General features: G+C 49.8%; 1 protein-coding gene across 3 annotated transcripts in view; it reads left to right on the forward strand.

The window, feature by feature from the left end:
- Nucleotides 1-4,178: 4,178 nt before the first annotated feature.
- The window catches only part of NEGR1 (neuronal growth regulator 1), a 272,951-nt gene continuing 256,115 nt past the window's right edge, over nt 4,179-21,014 (forward strand). Inside the window, exon 1 of one of the 3 annotated variants that reach the window (XM_057407170.1) lies at nt 4,179-4,559. In XM_057407170.1, the coding sequence (XP_057263153.1) occupies nt 4,312-4,559 (248 nt within the window). In that variant the 5' untranslated portion in view covers nt 4,179-4,311. The remainder of the gene's footprint in view (nt 4,560-21,014) is intronic. The other 2 variants (XM_057407172.1, XM_057407171.1) reach the window with 2 other exon arrangements.

Below are 21,014 nucleotides of genomic sequence, written 5' to 3' on the forward strand. Positions count from 1 at the left end.
CTGTGTCCAACCTGGCCTTGAACACTGCCAGGGATGGGGCAGCCACAGCTTCTCTGGGCACCCTGTGCCAGCGCCTCAGCACCCTCCCAGGGAAGAGTTTCTGCCTAAGAGCTCATCTCAGTCTCCCCTCGGGCAGGTTCAAGCCATTCCCCATGTCCTGTCAGAGCTAACAGTGATAGCAACTGAGGCTCACAACCACAGGAGAGGAAGCCAAAAGCCAGGTGTGGGTTGTGAATCCATCTTGAATCGTGCAGACTGTTGAAGGGGAACTTGCAAACAACAAATAAATGCAGCTTTTCTAAAAGGCTCTAAACAAAAATGTGTAGTTGATTGGTGAGAAATAGCACATGGCCTTGCCATTGCGCTGTGGAACTCCCGAGTTCCTTCAATGCCACCAGCGTCCTCAGATAGCCAAATGCACTTCACAGTAACTAGCTAATGGCAAAGACTCCGGCTTCCCTCCCTGGAAATAACATTTCTGTGTTACACATCTGCTGTGAGAGATGTTTTCCTTTCCTTTCTCTTCTTTTTTTTTCCTCTTCTAGGCTTGGAGGAGGTGGAGAAGATTCAGATGAAAGAATTCAGTCTCTAGAGCAGCACTGATTGTCATAACTGCTATTGACTCCTGACCTGCTTTTTTTTTCCCCCATTGATCTGCAAATAGCATAAAAGCCAGGGCTATGAATCTAAAAATGAACAAAACAAAGCAAGAAGCTTCATCTGGGCTGTTGCTGATTGAGATTTATGTGATCTTTTGCAAAATTAATAGAATGTTGCTGAGGAAATACCTCTAGTCCTTCTGATTCAAAGAGGCGCAAATTGTTTCATTGTTTCTTAAGGTCAAGCAAAACCTTCATCGTGCAACTCATGAAAGGCTACTGAGCTCTTCATAAAATTAGATCTTGACCATTATATCACATCTCTCTCTGGATGGACTCTGAGGGATTCTTACAGGAGCAGCTGGGTGTTTTTCACATGTAAAACCAGATTCCCAAGTGCCTCCTGCTCTGGATATCAGCACAACAGATCTGCAAAACCTGTGTCCTGGCTTGGGAAGGTGCTTCCCTTCAGGCCTAGGGAACAGCACCAGTGATCACAAACACATTCACAAGCGTTCTACCTCAAAAATTAATGCATTCGGCAAACCCATGCATCGGCTGACATGGTCTAGTATGAGGTGTCCTTGCCCATGGCAGAGGCTTGGAACTAGATGATCTTAATGTCCTTTCCAACCCGCACCTTTCTGTGAGTCTATGAAATGTGTGGCCAACTGTAAAAGAAGTAGTTTTGTGTGCCTGTCAGGGGAGGAACCACGTTTCCCTCTGCACTGCAAGGCTGTGAGAGAACAGACACTGATCTCACGGATCTGAACCCTCTTCTTTCTTCCCTTTTTTCTTGTTACGAAAAGAATGGCATCATCTAGTTCAGCACGATAGCATGGCTGAGACTGCAGGAAGAGCAGGAAGCCTCGGATGGGGTGGGGAGGGTTGGTTGGTTTGTTTGGGGTTTTTAATTTCCCCTGCTTGAAAAGTTTAAGGTGAAAAATAGCAAAGTGGGGACTGATTTGGGAGCCACGGAAGGGTCTCTGCAGCAGGGAGGAAGGGTCGCTCTGATGCCTTTGGCTAAGGCAGGCTGCTGTTGTCAGATGGAAGGTGAGGCGATTATCGGTAGCTTTGGCAAATGAGCAAACCATCCTGGGACAAAAAAGGATTTTGAAGCCCTTGAGATGCTCTTGTGAGAGCGATGGAATGGGCGTCATTCACCGGAGAGGCTCTTTATTGGAATGTGTCCTTAAAAGGGAGAAATGTGGGGAGAAGCCATTGACAGGTCTTCAGGACCCATTGAAGCAGGAGTGGTGTGTGTCTGCTGGGGCTTGTGCACAAAACAGAGCAGTTCTCGGTACTTTACTCTTTTGTGTGGCTGCTGTTGGGACGAGGATGCCCTGATGCAGCAGTGCCGCTGGGTAAGCCCTCGTCTGGCTGAGCTGGGTGGTGTTTCAGACCAAGCGTCCATCAGACACATGCTCAGGGAGACACTAGGGTCTAAAGGTGTACGTTCTCAGTTTACAAGGTCGATGATTTGAAAAGGAGATAGAGGTTTGATGACGATATTTGAGGTGAGGTTGGACGGGAAACAAGACATTGTGAGGATGCGGGGTGCCTTGAGAGCTGCTTTGACAGTGCTGACAGCAGAACTCAATGGGCGACGGTAAAAATGACACCTGAGAACTACACAAGGAGGAGGTTGCCAAATGTTTGGGATGTGCTGTTCTATGTTTGCTGCCTGCAGGAAGAATTCCTGTCTGGGCAGGTCCTACGGGAGATTGTTGTGTGTCTTCAAATGTGGGATGGTGACAGTGTGAGATGGGGGAGGCCTCTCGCTGATATTTGTAGAATCCCAGCCTGGTTTGGGTTGGAAGGGACCTTACAGCTCCTCCAGCTCCAACCCCTGCCACGGGCAGAGACCCCTTCCACTGGAGCAGCTTGCTCCAAGCCCCTGTGTCCAACCTGGCCTTGAGCACTGCCAGGGATGGGGCAGCCACAGCTTCTCTGGGCACCCTGTGCCAGCGCCTCAGCACCCTCACAGGGAAGAGCTTCTGCCTAAGAGCTCATCTCAGTCTCCCCTCGGGCAGGTTAAAGCCATTCCCCCTTATTCTCTCATAGTTAACAATGATAGCAATTGTGGCTCACAACCAGAGTCTGTCCTGCTGGCAAACCCAGCTCAAAATGCACAGTGTTGCCTCAGGAATATTCCTAACTATTTTTCATGGCAAATGTTCGACTCCTGCTTGCAGGAAGTTCCTGCTGGTGGTCCCAATGGATGGTATCACGTGTTACAGCTGCTGCATGTGCACTGATAGGGGGAGTTGTCTCACGGTGGAGTTGTGTTTAACACTGAAAAGGCATCACTGTATTACAGTGATAATTCTGATGGTGAGAATTCCACATCTAAGATTTGCCAGCTGATCTCTCTGTCCTTATCAAGGAAACTCTGTAGTATCATGTGCTGCAGAAATAGAGGAATAATTCCTTTCTGTGTATGCTAGAATTACCTTTGGCAGCTGGAAAGATGTAATGCAGTGGGATACAGTGGTGAGGGGTACAGCTTACAGGAGAAAGGATGGAGGTTTAGTGGAAAAGGGAGCATTGAAAATAGAATTAGTAAGTGGTTTTTTTTTTCTTACTTGGAATATTCTGTCAATCCTCCTGATGCAAATTGTGAGTAGGAAAAGCAGTGTCCTGGGAAAAGGCACAGCAGCCAGGGAGAGGGGAAGTGCCATGGGAGAGCTGGGTTGTGCTGGCTGGCGCATGGGGTGGCTGAGCTGCTCTGGAGGAACAATTCCTACATTGTGCAGGCCAGATGTGCACAGAGCAGTGTGGGAACAGCTCAGAACTGCCCTCGCTGCAGCAGCCCTGCCATTCCTTTGCCATGACAGTGCATCCCTTAAGCAACTTCTCTCCCTCTGATGGGAGGAGAGTGTTTCCCGTAGGAAAGTTGGAGATGTGCAGCCGCATGTCCTGTGAGCAGCAGCTACACGGGGAGGTGGGAATTTGGGTAACAAAACCAAGCGAACAAAATCCTTACTTAGCATCAGTCTCGGAGGCTGACGAGGTTCTGAGTGTGCATTGAACACACTGGAGGAGACCACAGGGGAAGGCAGGCTGCTGCTCGTTGTTGCGTGGCTGTAGGGGAATAGTCTGCCCGTGGTGCTTTGCTCCTTGGTGACTGTCTCTAGTTATCCTGGTAGAATCATAGGGAGCGGAGCTGGCCAAACATCAGAGTGGCTGGTCCTGTATTCCAGAAAGGCCTGGATTGTTTGGAAGCCGTAGCAGCTCCCGAGGGAGGAGGAGGCCTCACCGTGGAGCTGCCGGCGTGATTTCCAGCACCGCCGCCTCAAACCAGCATTTGCCTCGCTGGCTTTGAGTAAATTTTGGTGAAATCCCAGGTGGAGAATGGTACAGGGAGCGAGTTCCGAGGAGGAGCGGCGGGCAGCAGCCCATGGATGATGAGGGCAGGTGGGAACCGGGTGAAGAGAGGTGGTGGGGGAAGGTTGCGGGCCGGGATGCCGCGGGGCGGGAAGGCCGGGAGGGACACAGCGCATCCCTCCGCATCCCTCCGCCGCCGGGACGGTTGCCAAGGCAACGGCTGCGTGGCAACGGGGCTGGCAGCGGGGGCCGCCCGCCGCCGAGCCGCCGCCGCGGCGCGCAGAGCGGGCGCGCTGCCCTCCTCCTCCTCCTCTTCCTTCTCCCTCCTCCTCCTCCTCCTCCTCCTTCTCCTCCTCCTCCTCTTCCTCCTCCTCCTCCTCGTTAGATGCTGCGGCGGCCGCCCGGGAGCAGCCCCGCTCCGCGCACGGCCGCCGACCGCGGGCAGCAGCGGAGCGGCGCGGAGATGGTACCGCTGGTGCGGAGCGCCGGGGGCTCCCACCAGTGGCCGGCGATAGTGGTCCTCGGCCTGTGTTGTCTCCTACCTCCCGGGCGACTCGCTGCTCCCGGTGGGGACTTCCCCGGGGCGACCGTGGACAATCTGGTGGTCAGGAAGGGGGACACGGCGGTGCTTAGGTAGGAAGCGATATGGGTCGCGATGGGGTAGGAGGGATATATGGGGGGTGTCGGGGAGCACGGAGCGGAGCCGCTCTATCGGCCCCGCCGCCGCAGCATCCCCGGGGACCGGTCGGGTCTCCCGCGGGATGCTGCGGCGACTGCCTGTATCCCCGGGGTGATGGTTGTTGGCGTTGGGGGGTCCCGGTGCTCGCTAAAAGAGGTTTTAACTCTCCCACTTTGGCCAGAGGTCTGTTGGTAGAAGTTGGCAACCGCAGGGTTGGGGGGGGGTTTGGCTTCCGCAGCACTTCCCGGCTCCGCAGGAGCGGGAGTTGCGCCCCGGCAGAGCCCCCGCGTTGCTACAGCTTATTTCTGTGCTTTTTCCTATTTCCCAATGGAAAGGCTGCCTTGACCCCGCGCTTCCAGCAGCCCCAGCCCGTCTGGCTGGAGCGAAACCTGTTCGCCAGTGGTCGCACGCACTTAATCTGCTCGAATCCTCCGATTTCTGCCCATTAATCCTCTGGCTTGATTTAATTATTCCCCACCCCCTCCCAAACTTTGTATCCATTTATACTTTTAAATCCTACACACATTATCGTACTTTTCCCATTATTTTGCTCTACTTGAATTAAGCCCCATCTTCTGCTCTCGGGAACGCTGTTGCAGGGGTTTGAGCCTCTGCCGGGGTCCAACCTCGTATTCAATTGCCGGCAGATTGAAGCAATGAAGTATCCCGCTGCATTATGTTTTCTTGGGGTGTCACTGGCTCAGGCCTCCAGGTTCCAACCTATTTTAGGCAGATGCCTTTTTACCAGTCCCATGATCTGCCATAGAATGCTGTAGAAGGCATTTTCAGTGGTATTTGGGGATGGTTTTATGGCAAGGCAGCCTGCTTCTGGTGTAGTAGCTGCTGAAAATACAGTAGATGTCTATGTAGGGCAACTGACAAGTATTTTCTATGTATCCCCCGGCCAGCCTCTGTGTTTGGAGGGGTCCTGAAGCCCTCGTGCTCTCTGCCTGTAGAACTGGGTATGTAAAGGAAATAATCTAAACAAGAAAGTGTCTTATTTGTACTGTTTCAGGCATAGAGGTGGCAGAGAGGGTAACGCAATGGGTTCGCTCAGGCAGTGCTAAAACGTTATTAGGATGTAAACAAATATAGGTTTGGAACTACCTTAGTAAAACCTGTGGACTTGCCTCTGGGGGGGTTTCAGCTGCAACACAGTCGGTTCCTGGCCTGAGTCTCTGTCTGAAACTCGGTGCCTGTGCAGCTGGATAGGTTACATAAATGAAACTGGAGCCGTAGGATGAAAGCATCACTTTTGTCTCAGGAGGGAGGGAGAGGATCTGTTTTGCAAAGAGATGCTGCTGAAGGAAGCATTAACATCGCTACCAAAGCAATTAGGTGCTGAGATAACGGTGCCTTAAGTCTGTCTTGTCATTCTTCTTGCCCTATGATTAACTTCTTCCAGTTCATATGCCTGTTGTAGGCTTTCTTTCAGACCGGTTTATTTTGCTTTCAGCTGGTGGTGCCCTTTGAAAGGGGAAGTGCAGGATCAGTGTAAGAGACAGCACTTTGAGCAGAGGCTGCAGAACACGGGTAGAGCTGTTTATCTCGAGTCTTGCTGCACGTCGGCACTGCTCCTCCTCAGTTTTTCCTCACTGGGTATTTGCAACACTAATATATTTAAATATACATTTAATCAATTGCTGTTAGTATCCTAAGTCTGGGGACCAGGCTGCTCATTTAAATACGAATCCCGGCAAGCTGGATAATGCAATTGGGGTGTTAGAAAAGGTGGTTTTACATCCAGCTCTGTCGCCGTCTGAAGGCAGCTCCTTTCTGCCGTCGCACCTCACAGCACCCAGGGCTGGCCATGCCCAGGCTCCTGGGGCAGGGTGGCCATGGGGTCCGCTCCCTGGCACATGTTGATTCACCTCTCAGCACGCTGCTCTAATTCTGGCTGTTCTCCAGCAGCGAGGGCTTCAGAAGTTGCCTCCTCACTGCTCCTAAAGCATCATCCACATTCCTTGCTTGAATAATTGATACTGAAGCATGGAAGTACTTCCCATGGCTTTGAGTCAGCACTTTTGCAGCTGCGAGGAGGTTGGGGAGATGTTCAGGGTGTGTGTTTTGGTGGAGGTGTCCCCTGTGGGGAGTGTGATGCTGGGCACTGGCTCAACAGACACCCTGCATCCGCTTCTGTGCATCTGAATTGCATATGGACCCACCTCTGGGGGTCCACAAGGAGCGTGGATGAGGGAGTTGTTGAACTGGGGATAAGCTTTGACTTGTGAGTCTCATTTTGAGCTAAAATAGCAGGGATGAAGGCGCGTGGGCTATTTCAGTGAATGAGGTGCTGAGCTGAGTGAGCCAAGTCCCAGTTCCCACATTAAGTTTTCATTGTCTTTGCTAAAGGTGAGAAATAAAGTCTCCGTTGACTGCTGAGGCTTTCCAGTAAAAGCCTCCAAGTGTTAACACGAAGTAAAACAAGTGGCACAGCTCCCTCATTTTCAAACAGTTAATGCATATGAATGTTTAATGCATCAGTTCAGCATTAAACGTGGGCAGCTATTCTCTAGTGCTGCTGAAGCCTGGCTGTGAGCAGCACTCCCAGCCCTGTGACCATCACCCCAACACCAGGCAACCCTTCAGCCATCACCCCTTACTGCACACTGTGGGGTAGGTGAAACCCTCATCCTTGCCTTGGTGGGTGCTTCTGGAACTCCCACAACCTCCCTAACCAACACAGGGCACAGCACCCCAGATGGACCCACTAAACAGTTGGCCAGTAACGTCCTTTAGCTCCTGTCTCGGTACAGAGCACATCTTAGCAATTGTTTTTCAAAGAGCATCTCTCATCACCAAAGGTTCTCTCTCTGATGAGGAGTTATTTCTGCAGCTTCCATAATTAAAGCCCTGGTGCCTTTTGTTTGTTTTCAGGCAGTGATGGATCTGCTCGTGTCACTGGTTCACGGAGTTACAAGGAATTATATCAGTAACAAGGTGGTTTTGTATGGCAGTACTATTTTGGGGAGCCACTTGCTTCAGAAGTGGAGTTCTGTCCTGCAGCTCGTCTATATTCTTCCCATATATTCTTCCCAGACAAGCAGTTAAGATTTAATGAGAACACATGAGGAAGGAGAGAGCAAGTTGTAAAAATGTTTTTTTATTGAAAGAATAAATGGCTGCATTGCAAACTGCTCGACATACAGAAGCAGTCTCTATTTCACAACTGGGTTTGTCTGCTGGATTTCTCTGTGGCTTCCTGTGCTGATGCTTATCTAGGTTACGGTGATTTGTGTGTGTCTCCCTTGGAGAGACCAGGTTTATGTTCCTTACCGGTCCCTACACACCTCATCTGTATTTTGTGAGCAAGCTCCCCTGGGTATCTCAATGTACAGATCTGGAGGTGATGGAAATGGCTCTCTCTACCAAGCAAAGGTTTTTTGCCTGCATTTTGTTTTTCTTAAAGCTCATGGATGATGAAAGCTGGTTTTACCTTGGTAACACTTTTAAATCATGCGATGACAGTAGGTGAAGTTTTAGAAGCTGAGTTTTACCATTATGTGATTACAGAGAAATGAATGAAATCCTAAAATCTATATGACACAGAAATGTTTAGAATCATAGAAATATATACTCTGCAACATGTAAAATACAGTGTAGCCTTCACTGCAAAGAGTTAAACCTCATGCTGGGAGCCATTGGGTGAAGGTTCCCAAAGGCTGTGGTGGAGAGCTGAAGTGGTGGAAGCTATAAACAGGTAACCACATCTGTGATCACAGGGCACACGTCGGTTCTTGTTGCATCCAGCTGGGAATACCGGGGATCAGCGCCAGGCCAGCCTTGTTAGCAGGTAGCTCAGACCTCATCGATGTGCCTTTGACAGCGGTGATCTCTTTTGGTCATCCTGCGTGAGTGCGGTCTGAGGTTTAGAGCAGCCAACAGACATCTGCGAAGGGGACTGTAGAGGAAGATGGTTCCTGGCTTTGGTCATAGGTCAGGAGGTTTGGGGGTTTTGGTTTGTTTTCCAAGCTGGAATCCTTCACATGTAGCCTGGCTGCTTCTCTTCCCACCTTGGGAGTTTCAGGTCTGTGCTGTGCTCAGTAGAGCTCTTCCCTGCTTCGGAGTCATCAGGTCTCTGCTGAAGCCTTTCAGGTCCTAGGGGGATGTAGGACCTGAATCGTGTTGTAATGCTGAGGGGGGGTATTGACTTCTGGCGGCTGGGACTTGCCACTTTTGCCTTCCAAGACAAGCTGCCCCGTATAGCCAACAGCCTTTTAGCGAAGGAGCAACACTGGTTGTGGAAAGCTTTAACACATCTGCCAAATGTTCTTCATCCCTTGTCATTCTTACTACCGAGACCCGGGCATTTGGAATGGAAGCTTTGCAGTACCAATAGCGGGTGAATATCAAGTATATACAGCATATTTGTATTTCAAGATGCTATATATATGTTCTAGTATTACAGTCCCTCTGATGCATGTCCAGATACCAGGGCTGGCTGCAGTTGTGTGCACTCCTGTGTAAATGCAGGTATCTCTGGAGTGCTGGGTGGTGAAATAAACACAAGAGTACTCTCCTTTCTGGCTTTAAAAGGTGCATTTCTGACTCCCGTCCTCTCTTGGTATTCCTGTGCAGTTCAGCATCATAAATTATTTGGCTGGGTGAAGCTTTGCTCCCGTCTCTCTGGAATGTGACTGTGGTACATGTAGACATATGGGCACACCCCCGATGAAATAAAGTTGTTGTTTGGGTAAGGCTTTCACGTTCCAAGTCCCCACCAATTATGAAACAAGCACACTGTGGCTCCTGCCCCGTGTCTGTGCACATAAATTCAGAGTAAATTAAAATAATTTATCATTTTAAACAATCATGAAGGTTTCAGACGTTGTGCAGAGGAGCCAACAGCGTAAGGAATGAAAATCAGAATTTCTTCCAAAGGGCTGTTCTATTGAGGAAAAGCCAGCGTTAAATGACTTTCTTTGTATCATCTACATTCAGGTACCTGAAAGGGGATGACAAGAAAGTGGAGAGGGGCTTTGGCCAAGGGCCTGTAGGGCCAGGCCAAGGGGAATGGCTTGAACCTGCCCGAGGGGAGACTGAGATGAGCTCTTAGGCAGAAGCTCTTCCCTGTGAGGGTACTGAGGCACTGGCACAGGGTGCCCAGAGAAGCTGTGGCTGCCCCATCCCTGGCAGTGTTCAAGGCCAGGTTGGACACAGGGGCTTGGAGCAAGCTGCTCTAGTGGAAGGGGTCCCTGCCCGTGGTAGGGGTTGGAGCTGGAGGAGCTTTAAGGTCCCTTCCAACACAAACCAGGCTGGGATTCTGTGACCTTGCATAAGCGTTGACTGTAGCCAGTATCCCAAGGAAAGAGGTCTTGGGGCTCAGCCTGACTCTCCACAGGCTGACCCTGGCTTCCCCAGCACAGAAGCTGACTTATGGCTGGGCCTGGAAACCAAAGCATCGTGCTGCAGCAGGCTTGGGGACTCAATCTGGAGCCATTTCAGCTTGTTTGAGACTTGTGGAGGTGGATGGGCACATCCTGCTGATGAAAGCAGGCAGGTCCCAGACAGGCACCAGCATGTCCTGGCATGGCCAGGCAGGCTTATGAGCCCTTGCTTGCTATTTCTCACGTTCCCTCTCCCTGGATCAGATTTGGCCTGTGGCAACTGCTGGTCTTGCACACATACTGTGTCGTTTTAGACCATGGGTCACTCTTTCAAGGGATCCTCTCTTGCTCCCGTCCGTAATGCGACTGCTGCTCCTTGTGATGAGGGAAGGAGAAGGAAGCCGGTGACGCACAGTATCCTGCCTGCTGCTCTGGCCTCTGAGCCAGCCTCTGCCCTGCTTCTGGCAGATACACGGATCTCTGGAGATGGCAGTGGTGGTCGTGGGCTCACCTGTGGCAAGGTCAGGTTGCACTAATCAGTGGGGTAATTGATCATGTCCATCCACAGGCTGCCGGTACCAGCGCTTTGCCTTGTTCATCAGCCACTCAGAATGATCCGCAGAGATAAGGGTGAAATGCAAGCTGTTGTCTCCCAATGGGAATCTATTCCTAAGCACGGATGTGTTTAAATGCCCCTCTGATAAGGCACTGTTGGCAGGGGAAGGGGGTTCTGTGTCCTCCTCAGCTCTGTCTCTGCAAGCACAGACGATCAGTACAAATTCCACGTACCTGTGGGAGCAGGAAGCTCCCGCTTGGAAGCAGAAGTTGGGACTCTTTCAGAAGTCACATTTCCCTCCAGCTCAGTCCTGTTGTTGGTTCCAGCTTCATGCTAACCCAGTGATGCGCTTACCTCAGTTTGTAACCATCAGGGGGTACTTCCTCTGCCTTCTGCTTGTAGTTGTGCCTCCCATGCTGTCAGCATGGTGAAACTGTCCCAAGCCCGCTCCACCAAGCCAGCTCAGGAGCAAAGACCATGTAGTGCTGCCACAAAGGTGAGGCTTTGCAGGTGTTGGATGGCTCTGATGGGCTGCCTGGTCCAGATGTGCCATCACACCCACATTGCTGGGCTGTCTGGTTCAGGTGTGACATTGCACCCAGGCTGCCAAGTCCAGATGTGCCACTCTACCCTGTGTTGCTGGGCTGCCAGTTCCAGATTTCCCACTGCACCCTGCATTGCTGGGTTACCTGGTCCAATGTGCCACTGCCTGTTCCTCTTTATCCTATTCTATCAGAAACTATCAAGCTATTTTCTTTTTACCCTTCTCCAGCTGTTTGTCAACTTGGCATTAAACCCATCCCTTCCTCTGACTGCAGGCACGGTTTCTTCCTGCATTTCAGCTGCCAGAAACCCTGGAACAGGCTGGATACATTAGTGCACCTGCATTGGGCATGTAAAATGGGCCCAATGACATTTCAGCCCTCGCAGTGGTGTTTCTTGCTCCTCCTGTAGTACTTTCGTACATGCCATAGTCGATGCCTGCAGGAGTTCTGTGTAGCTGGAGCTCTGGTTCACGGTGCTGTATTACAGTGCTGGTAGTGATTTAGTGGTGACTTCCACAGGGCAGAGCCCACCAATGAGTTCAACTCGAATTTTGATTTTTAAACCTGCAAAAACTGTCAAAAATAAAATATACTTTACTGCAAAGTGAAGTAGAACATGCTCTGGTTTATAACAGAAAATCAGTCTATTTGAAGAGATTTTCCCTTGGCAACGGCAGGCAATCTGGTGGTCAGGCAGCCAAACAACCAGCTATCATTAGTCATGCATAATTAAAACAGAGAGTATCCAACTGTTAGCACTAACAGTTTTGTCTTGGATAAAGTCTCATTAGCATACAATGCTTCTAGCAGGAGTCCTCAGTAGTTTCTCTCATGCAAATGTCAATGTAAATGAAGGTAACTCTGTATTTATGTGTCTATGGTGTGGTTCTGCTGTACTTGAGTAACTGCCCAGGGCCAGGGTAGCTGCCCGGTCTGACGCAGCGCCTGTGATGTGCCTGTGGAATTTACATCGTGCAGTTGTCACAAACAGGCAGGAGCACGTTCCCTCTGCAAACCCTGGGCATGCAGAACGTCCTGTGCAGTTGCATGCCATGTATTTCACTGGCTTCATGTTAAAAACTGGTTTTCAACTGAAGATACTTCAGCATCATAAACCAGCACCAGGGACTGAAGTGCTCCCTCCCTGACCACCCGGGTTTCACTGGGTGTGAAGGCTCCTGTTTGGTTTATTCTGGGGATGAAGATGATGATGCAGACCGTTGCCCTTTATTTCCTTGACCAGGTCTGACTGGTGGGTGTGTGCTGTTGCACTGCATGACTGTTCAGCTTGCTTTGGGTGCTGTTGGGTAGGGAGGAGCGAGGTGTCTTTAGAGCATGGTGCTGATAAGGAGCTGCAGAGATGTAGGTGGCAGGATCCTGCCATCAGCAGGGAGCTGAGAGGTTCGCAGGCAGGTCAGTGATAGGGAGCTGGAGGGAAGCAGGACCAGGTAAGAGTCATAAATAAGCAGTTAAAGAAGAAAACAAGGCTCCAAAGCCACTCTCCCATTTGTTATTGACTGGAGAGAGGGGAGCTTCTGCAACCCAGAGCTCCAGAGGCGCTCTGTGGCCTCACGACCAGGACCAGCTACAGATGCACTGTGCTTAAGTAAGCAAAAATGGCCCTGAGGAGAGTTTGCTGCAAGGAACCGCGATGGGAGCAGGGGAGAGGAGGTTTCAAATGAAGCTCTGATTGATGTAGTGTGGTTGAGGTCCATGTGATTCCGTATCAATATGTGATATACAGTGTATGATGTGGTTCTGTGTATATCACATGTGATACAGCGTATACATGTGGTTCTGTATCTATGTGTGATTCTGTGTAGTAGCTGCCTCCAGCCTGTCCCCAGCAACAACTAGGTCCAGCACCTCTGGGGCTGGGTTGGGCACCTGCAGAGGGACCAGGCCATATCCACCAGCCAGATGAGACCTAATGGGACCATGGCAGTAGGGAGCTGGTGTGGCACTGCCTTTGTTTTGTTGTGTTTGTGATATGTGGTGAAAAAGGGTACGCACTCCATCCATCCATCCATCCATCCATCCATCCATCCATCCATCCATCCATCCATCCATCCATCCACCCACCCACCCACCTAATAGCTACAGACTTAAAGGAAAATCCTCACTTTTTCTTCAGTATATTAGAAGAGTTTCTGGTTAAATTAATAGATAGGCACACATGTACTTTTTTATAGATTTAGTGCTTTTTAATAGTGAAACTGTTAATTTTTATGTTAAATCACAGAATCCCAGACTGGTTTGGGCTGGAAGGGAGCTTAAAGCTCCTCAGCTCCAACCCCTGCCACGGGCAGGGACCCCTTCCACTGGAGCACCTTGCTCCAAGCCCCTGTGTCCAACCTGGCCTTGAGCAGTGCCAGGGATGGGGCAGCCACAGCTTCTCTGGGCACCCTGTGCCAGCGCCTCAGCACCCTCACAGGGAAGAGCTTCTGCCTAAGAGCTCATCTCAGTCTCCCCTCGGGCAGGTTAAAGCCATTCCCCTTGGCCTGGCCCTCCAGGCCCTTGTCCAAAGCCCCTCTCCAGCTTTCCTGGAGCCCCTTTAGGTACTTGGTGTCCCATTAAGTATTATAAGTTGTAGAAGAACCTTTAAAACGTAGCAGGCTCCTCACTGCAGGATGCTGCATCCGCCCTGAGCGGTTCCTTTGGTCCCTGCCTGGGGAAGGCGCTTCCTTTGCGTGTGCTGTGGCTCATCACACCACGGGTGGGAAAGCGGTGCTCCAGGCAGGTCCAGAGACTGCAGCAGCCTCTATGCTGTGGTGGGGGTAGATGCCAGTGAGAACAGGGAGGTGTTGCAGAAGAAATCGCTTTGTTCAGCAGAGTAAATAGAGCAGTATTTTCCTAAACCATTTTCCCCCTTTCTCCCCTCTTTTCCTGCTTGGCCGTGCTGGCTGCCCAGAACTTCCACTCATCTCTCTGCCCTGTTGTACTGAAATGCTCCCTGTGCCAGGAGGCTTTGTGTGGAAGAATCGAGTGCACTGGGGCAGCTCAGTGTATTTAAAACCTGAGCAGGGAGTCCAGCACAGCCCGGGTGTGAAAACACCCAGGATTTATTTTAGCAGGTTTCAGTGAAGCCACCAGCATAAGTGCTGAAAACGCCTGTGAAGAGTTTTTGGTTCCATTTTACCAGCTCTGGGTTTTAATGACCCCGGGGGAAGTTTGCAGAGGTGTGTTCGAGCACTTCATTCACCGAGGATGAGGAGCACAGGAACACGCAGCACGTGCTTATTCTCTGCTCTTTCTGGTCTGGTTGAATTCAGGGAGGTTTACGCTCTCCTTTCAAGAGACCTGGCAACAGCAGGAGCGAGTGCAGGAAGGGTGGCACTGGCCAAAGGGTGGCTCTGTGACAGCCAGCCATAGAACTATAGGGCCACAGCCTGGTTTGTGTTGGAAGGGACCTTAAAGCTCCTCCAGCTCCAACCCCTGCCACGGGCAGGGACCCCTTCCACTAGAGCAGCTTGCTCCAAGCCCCTGTGTCCAACCTGGCCTTGAACACTGCCAGGGATGGGGCAGCCACAGCTTCTCTGGGCACCCTGTGCCAGCGCCTCAGCACAGGGAAGAAAATGGAATCATAGGAAAGCCGTCCCGCAGACTGTTAGGGGAGAGCTTCACTGGCTCTCTGCGCTCCTCATGTGTGAGGCAATTTTGTGTCTGGACACGTGTCTGGACAGAGCCTTAGGTGACATGGTCGAGTGTGAGGTGTCCCTGCCCATGGCAGGGGGTTGGAGCTGGATGATCTTAAGGTCCTTTCCACCCCTAACTGTTCTATGATTCTATGGTCCTGTTCATGGTCTCTTGTCCCTCTGGAGTGTTCCTTGTAGCTGTGGATTATCAGCTGTATGAAACTGTGTGTTCACATCTGGTGTGTGCTGGGAGCAGGGAATGAGGAGCTGGCTGGGATGCAGCTTCCTTGGGCTGGCTGCTGCACACTGACACACTGGTATCCTGCTTCACCAGGAAGGGGTTTAATAGGGGAGGGTGTAACCGCACCCGTTGTGTCTGCCCCTTCTGTGCAACCATGGTGCTACCCACCGGGAATGTTCAGCCTGACACAGGAGCTCCAGGCACAGCCTCAGCTTTCAGTAAATTGTGGTGTCACTTGATTTTAAAATAGGGCTGTAAATGCCTGATGGAGAAATGAAAATGTGACATACTGCAGCCAATGCTGTTGGTAAGTGCTACACTGCAGGCTCGGAATGTGCACATTTATGTCGGTGACACGCTTTGAAAATAAACTGTCTTATTACTGATATAATCAGATCAGATTCCCTGTGCCATGTGCTACAGAAAAGCCTGGTGGTCAGAAGGGAGGCTGCGTGCTTGGTGGTGGTGGTGAGAGCTGGAGAGGGTGTCTGGGCTGAGAGCAGTGCCATGCCTGCTAATGAATGGAGATGGTCATCACAGCTGAGTACTGAGATTTGGAGCCACAGTGCCTGCCTCAGCCCCTTCCCAGCAGAGAACTGGGACGGTTAAGGGGTGGTTAATGCCTCTGCAGTTGGTTCCTCTGCTTTTCTGGCCCTGGACCTGCCAACACTGAGGCTGCTCTGAGGGACCCACGTGTCCATGGTGCGTCTCCTCGGTCCGCAACACATTGTCCAGCTCAGTGTTCTGGCTCAGTGCCCTTTGCATCAGTAGTACCTCGCTCGCAAATGTGCTCACAGGTTCTCTGCTGAGGCTTCAGAAAGGTACCAGTGAAGCAGAATGTGAAGTGCAAATGAATGGGCTGTGCTCAGACAGATTGCTAATTGTCTCCAAATTGCATGAGTAGTGGTCAAGAACTTCTTCCTGCCAGTGTGCCAGAGGCAGAGAATAACCCCATGCCATGACCCATGAGAGCATGAAGAAGAGCAGAGGTTTGGGTTCCTCAGAGAAGGTGTGAAAGGATGGCAATTGTCTTACAGACTTCCTGCCAGGAAAAGCAGACCTGAAGATGGCAGATGTCAGAGGCTGTGCTGAGCTGCTGGGCTGTCCGTTGTGAGGGGATGGGAGCCTGCAGCGAGGGCTCTGGTCCAGCCAGACTACAGAGTGCACACAGGAAGGAAGCATTGGCTTCTGTCAATGTGATGCTCACCCAACGGCGGCTGCAAGAGCTGGTGCAGCCTTTGGGTACCCTGTGCTTGGTGGTGGGAGTGACGCTTTGATTCTGAGAGGACTATGTGGGGTTTAACCAAAGATAAACCTGGAAGTTACACAGCTTCCCCGGCGTTTGTTGGGGGTTTTTGGTTTGTTTTAATTGTAGAAGTTGGGTTGATTCACAGAACCCCAGCCTGGTTTGTGTTGGAAGGGACCTTAAAGCTCCTCCAGCTCCATCCCCTGCCATGGGCAGGGACACCTTCCACTAGAGCAGCTTGCTCCAAGCCCCATCCAGCCTCTCCTTGAGCACTGCCAGGGATGGAGCATCCTTGTGTCAGTCCCTCAGGTAATGCTTGCGTTAAGCATCTCCTAATATTTGGTTTCTTGCATAGAAGTGAAGGTAAATGAAGAGTAGCTTAAACCACCACAAGGACTTAGACTGATAAGATGCTTTTAGCTTAATTATAACAGGAATAGGGAAAAGCTCTTAAAAGAGGTTCATAGAGTCATAGATTAGGTTGAACAGTGTCAACACATTGTGAAATGAATTACAAGTGAGGTTGTCCCAGACTTGAATACTCAAAGCCCTCAGGAGATTGGATGTAAGTCTCAATGGAATCCCCAGGTAATTCAGAATCCTGAGCTGAGGCAAGAGCGAGTTTCCGAAGGTGCTGAGCAGAACGGATGCCTTGGCAAAAATGAGCGGGTAAATAAAAGCTCTGTCTTGTGTGTTTGTCTGCTGTGTCACAGAACCTGAAAGGCAGAGGTCTCTTCTGCAAGATAAATGAACCCAGCTTTATTGAAAGCACCATTTCAAATAGATTTAAAAGCAATTATTTCAGTTCTTGTGCTCGCGCCCATCACAATATAGCAGGTTTTAATGAGGGATTTTGATCAGATGAACTAAATTAGGTGAAAAATGAGCACAACTGCACATGAAGGTCTTCAAAAGGACTTACATTATTAAATTGACTTATTTTAGGATCTGTGCTTATGAAGTATTGAGTTAGCTTAGTTACGTGCTTTAATAGATGTGATGAAAAGCCTCCTGCCCGAGGGAGGTAGAGATGCAGTGGGTTTGCAGGTATTGTGTTGCTTACAGAATAATACATAACCATGCAACAATTCAAATAGTTTTGTATAATATTCATGCTAAATAGTATTGTTTAGAAGTTTATTATGGTGGCATAATACTTAAAAAATTATAGGTGACTTGATTAAAAGTAAGTCTGCATTTATCTTGATATGTCAATTATGTTGAATTTATCATAGGAATTAAATCAGGAAACTGGTAAAATCATGTACTTTAAATTGTGTTCAAGAGGGAGAAGTGCTCAAGTGTTTCAGTGTGTAGCTGCTGCTCCAGGTTGTCTCAATAAGAGTTAAATTGCATTGCAGCACTGAGGGCTCACCTCTGTGATTGGACTCACCAGGCCACTTCTACCTTCTAATAACCCTCCCACTTCAGCAGTGTAATTCTCTTCTAGTTCTTGTTCAAGGCAGTTATTAAGTAAATCTAACATTAAATATTGAAAATGTCATTGAAATGCTAATACACACAGTGAAAGAACACTGATGAGCCTAAACTTTTCTTTATTGAGAGTCTCTCTTACTGCAGGTCTTGGTTTATGCTGTGAAGGACTCTCATATCACAGTGCTTGTTTTATGCTGTGTAAATGGAATTTTAGGTGCTGTGGGCAGTGATTGTGACCTTCCCAATCTTGTAAGCGTGCTGCAACACATGAAAGCCACCTTGTACACCTCTGCTATAGGAATCATGAGTTACTTTAATTCTTTATTTGTAAGGTGTTTCAGGGTGTAAATTTACATCAATGACTTGAGCAACAGAGCATCCACTGTTCAAATGATCCTGAAAACCCCTTCAGAAGTGCTGGTGTGTTGGATTGCACCATGCCCCTTTAACCCTGGAATCCTTTAGGGCTGTTTCTAGAGAAAGAGGGGCCATGAAGTAAACTGTTGACAATTCAACTGGAAATTGGACTGGCATCCTGTCCCAGCTACATGGGACTATCACCCTCCAGGGCTTTGGAAACACATGATGCTTAGTAGAAAAAACTTACCTTCTAGTAGGACATTTGCTTGGCATTTTCCCAGTCTTTTATAGAGAGGGGATATCTGTTCCTATTTGTCAGCCTCTTGGTTAAAGATATACTGGGACGGGGACATGGAGAGAGTGGCTGAAGCATCTCTGGGTGGGAGCCACTGGCACCACCAGGTCCAGCTGCTGCAGGGACCCCAGGGGCACTTCTCCTGGGCAGTGGGAGATTGGGGTTGGGTCAAACATTGTTGTTTCTGGGTAGTTGATCAAACATACTCAGTTAAACATTGCACACCCTCTGTATAAAGCAATGCTGTGAGTTCTGACAGAACCATATACTGGTTTGGGTTGGAAGGGACCTTAAAGCTCCTCCAGCTCCAACCCCTGCCACGGGCAGGGACCCCTTCCACTAGAGCAGCTTGCTCCAAGCCCCTGTGTCCAACCTGGCCTTGAACACTGCCAGGGATGGGGCAGCCACAGCTTCTCTGGGCACCCTGTGCCAGCGCCTCAGCACAGGGAAGAAAATGGAATCATAGGAAAGCCGTCCCACAGACTGTTAGGGGAGAGCTTCACTGGCTCTCTGCACTCCTCACGCGTGAGGCAATTTTGTGTAGATACGTAGCTTTTTAAAAGAAAGATGTGAAATTTGTGTCACTTCAGGGAAGGGATGAAAGCGGCTCCATGCCTGCAGCAGTGGTCCCGCTGCTCCTCGCCCACAGTCAGGACTGCATTGCAACTTCTGCTTTTGACAGAGCTTTGATGCTCTGCCTGGCAGGTAAAGGGAAGGGCGCATACAGCTGTAAAGAGTATTTGCCATTAAAAGATGAATGCATCAGGCATATGAAGTGCACTGGAAAGAGTAAGCCCTCAGTGCTGTGGGAGATAACAGACTTATAATGGCCAGCTAGCCCATACTGACAGTGGCAGGGCACTGGGTTAGTCCTTCCCAATCCCCCTTCATGTCCACCACCAGCACGCCTTCAACAGCCCAGACCTACAGCTCTGACGGGTGAGTGGGTCCTGGGGCTTCCCTCCTGGCCTCAGGGCACCATCCCAGCTCTCCCACCAAATCCCACTGGGAAAGCCACATGGGCAGGGGCCAGGATTGTGGAAAGCAACGCTCTGTGGCATGTTTTGGGTTAATGAACTTCGATTTTCTGTCTGCAACTGGCGAGCAATCACGTAGTGGGATCAGAGTCGGCGGAGGGAAGGTAATGGGAGAATGACCGGTGGTGAGGGAACAGGTCACAATTCACAGGTAAGGAGCTTTGCTCGGATCCACAGGCGGGCGCGATGAGTAAACACGTTATGAAAGTGGCCTAATTACAAGGAGCACTTTTCCCCCTGGCTGGAACAATCCGACTAGAAAATTGTGCTAGACTTTTCATTCTCGGGCTATTAAATAGCAGAGGAAGAGGGAACAGAATATACCTTTTGTCACAGCTACTTTTTTTTAGCATTGAGTCTTGCATGTGGCTGGAAATCAGTTTAAAATTGCTTTAATTACTTGTATTTAACTTGTGGGGTTGTTTCTACCTGCATAAACCTCCTTTAGGTTCCATTTCTGGTAGCATAAAGGTGTATGTGCTAAAGATGAAACCGCCTCAACGGACATTTGGATAATGGGGTTGGGAGGATCAGGCTGAGCCTCCCATGGGATCTCGTGGAGAGCCATGAGGGCAGCGCTGTCTGGTTCTGTCTCTGGTGTAACAGGACTTGGGGGTGAGCGCAGAGCAAAGGGAGAGGAGTTCTGCTTGTGAGGTTGTGAGTCCCTTGATGCTGGGTGCAGGGAGTGCGAAGGTGTGATGGGGTGAGGGCAGAAGAGGACGCAAATCATCATAAGCACCCCTCAGTCCCTCCACGGGTACCTGTGAAGCACCAAAACCTGTTCACGGTTTAAGATCCAACTTGGGCACAGGGCAGTGGGAAGATCCGGGAGCTTTAGCGTAGATCTGGCAGTTGAACTTTCAGGTATTCTGTTCATATAGAGCTGCACGTTCTTCAGGAGATGCTAAACGGAAGCTTCCGCCCAGGCTGTGGTAGCCAAGGTACAAGCTGGAACTGGTGTGGGTGCCCTGATATCATGTCCTGTAAGTTGCAGAACTGCTGGTTTTTTCCCTTCTTCTATATTATTACATCCAAAAATGTGATCATCACTTTGGGTGTTTTTTTTTGTCTCCGTCACCCATGTGAGATAAATCCTTCCTGATTTTATCAGTGGGCAATGGCTCTAAAGCACATCTTGGTTTTGGAGGTGCAAAGAGCACTTTCTGTGCTATTCATCTCGTTGCGTGCAGTAGCTTGGTGTAGCTATTCCGAGTTAACATGTGTTCTCTGATACATAAGGCTTAAGTGGAAATATAAATAATTACTACCTGCAGATGCTTGGCCTTTCTAAAAACAAGCAGAGCACAGTGGTTTACTACCTGCAAGTTATTTTTTCCTGGACGTGTGGCCTTCTATCCCAGCGGTAGCTCACCCTTCCCTCCCGCCCACCTACTTTAGCATCAGTGTTTACTGCACCGGAGCTATTCATGCCTGGTGAACACATTATTCCAGTTATGAATATAGTAATAACCCTGAACACTGTGTGCATATTTGGGACCTAATTCAGATAACTCCTGAAACATCCCAGTTCCAATGGACTGTGCTGATTCCTGCTTTCTTCAATGTTAGCTTGGTAAAGTGCACAGCGAAGGAGAAGATTTTCTATAACAAGATTGATTTGAATTGAGATCTGATACTTCTGGAATTGGCTTGAAAAGCATCAGCTTTAGTATTTTGGACACATCCAAATCCATTTTCTTTTCACGAGATTAACCAAGTGAAGGATCAGA

The sequence above is a fragment of the Pezoporus wallicus genome, unplaced genomic scaffold, assembly GCF_028554395.1.
Source record: "Pezoporus wallicus isolate ANWC-B61680 ecotype Strahan unplaced genomic scaffold, APGP_CSIRO_Pwel_v1 contig_8805, whole genome shotgun sequence".
Taxonomy (NCBI): Eukaryota; Metazoa; Chordata; class Aves; order Psittaciformes; family Psittacidae; genus Pezoporus; species Pezoporus wallicus.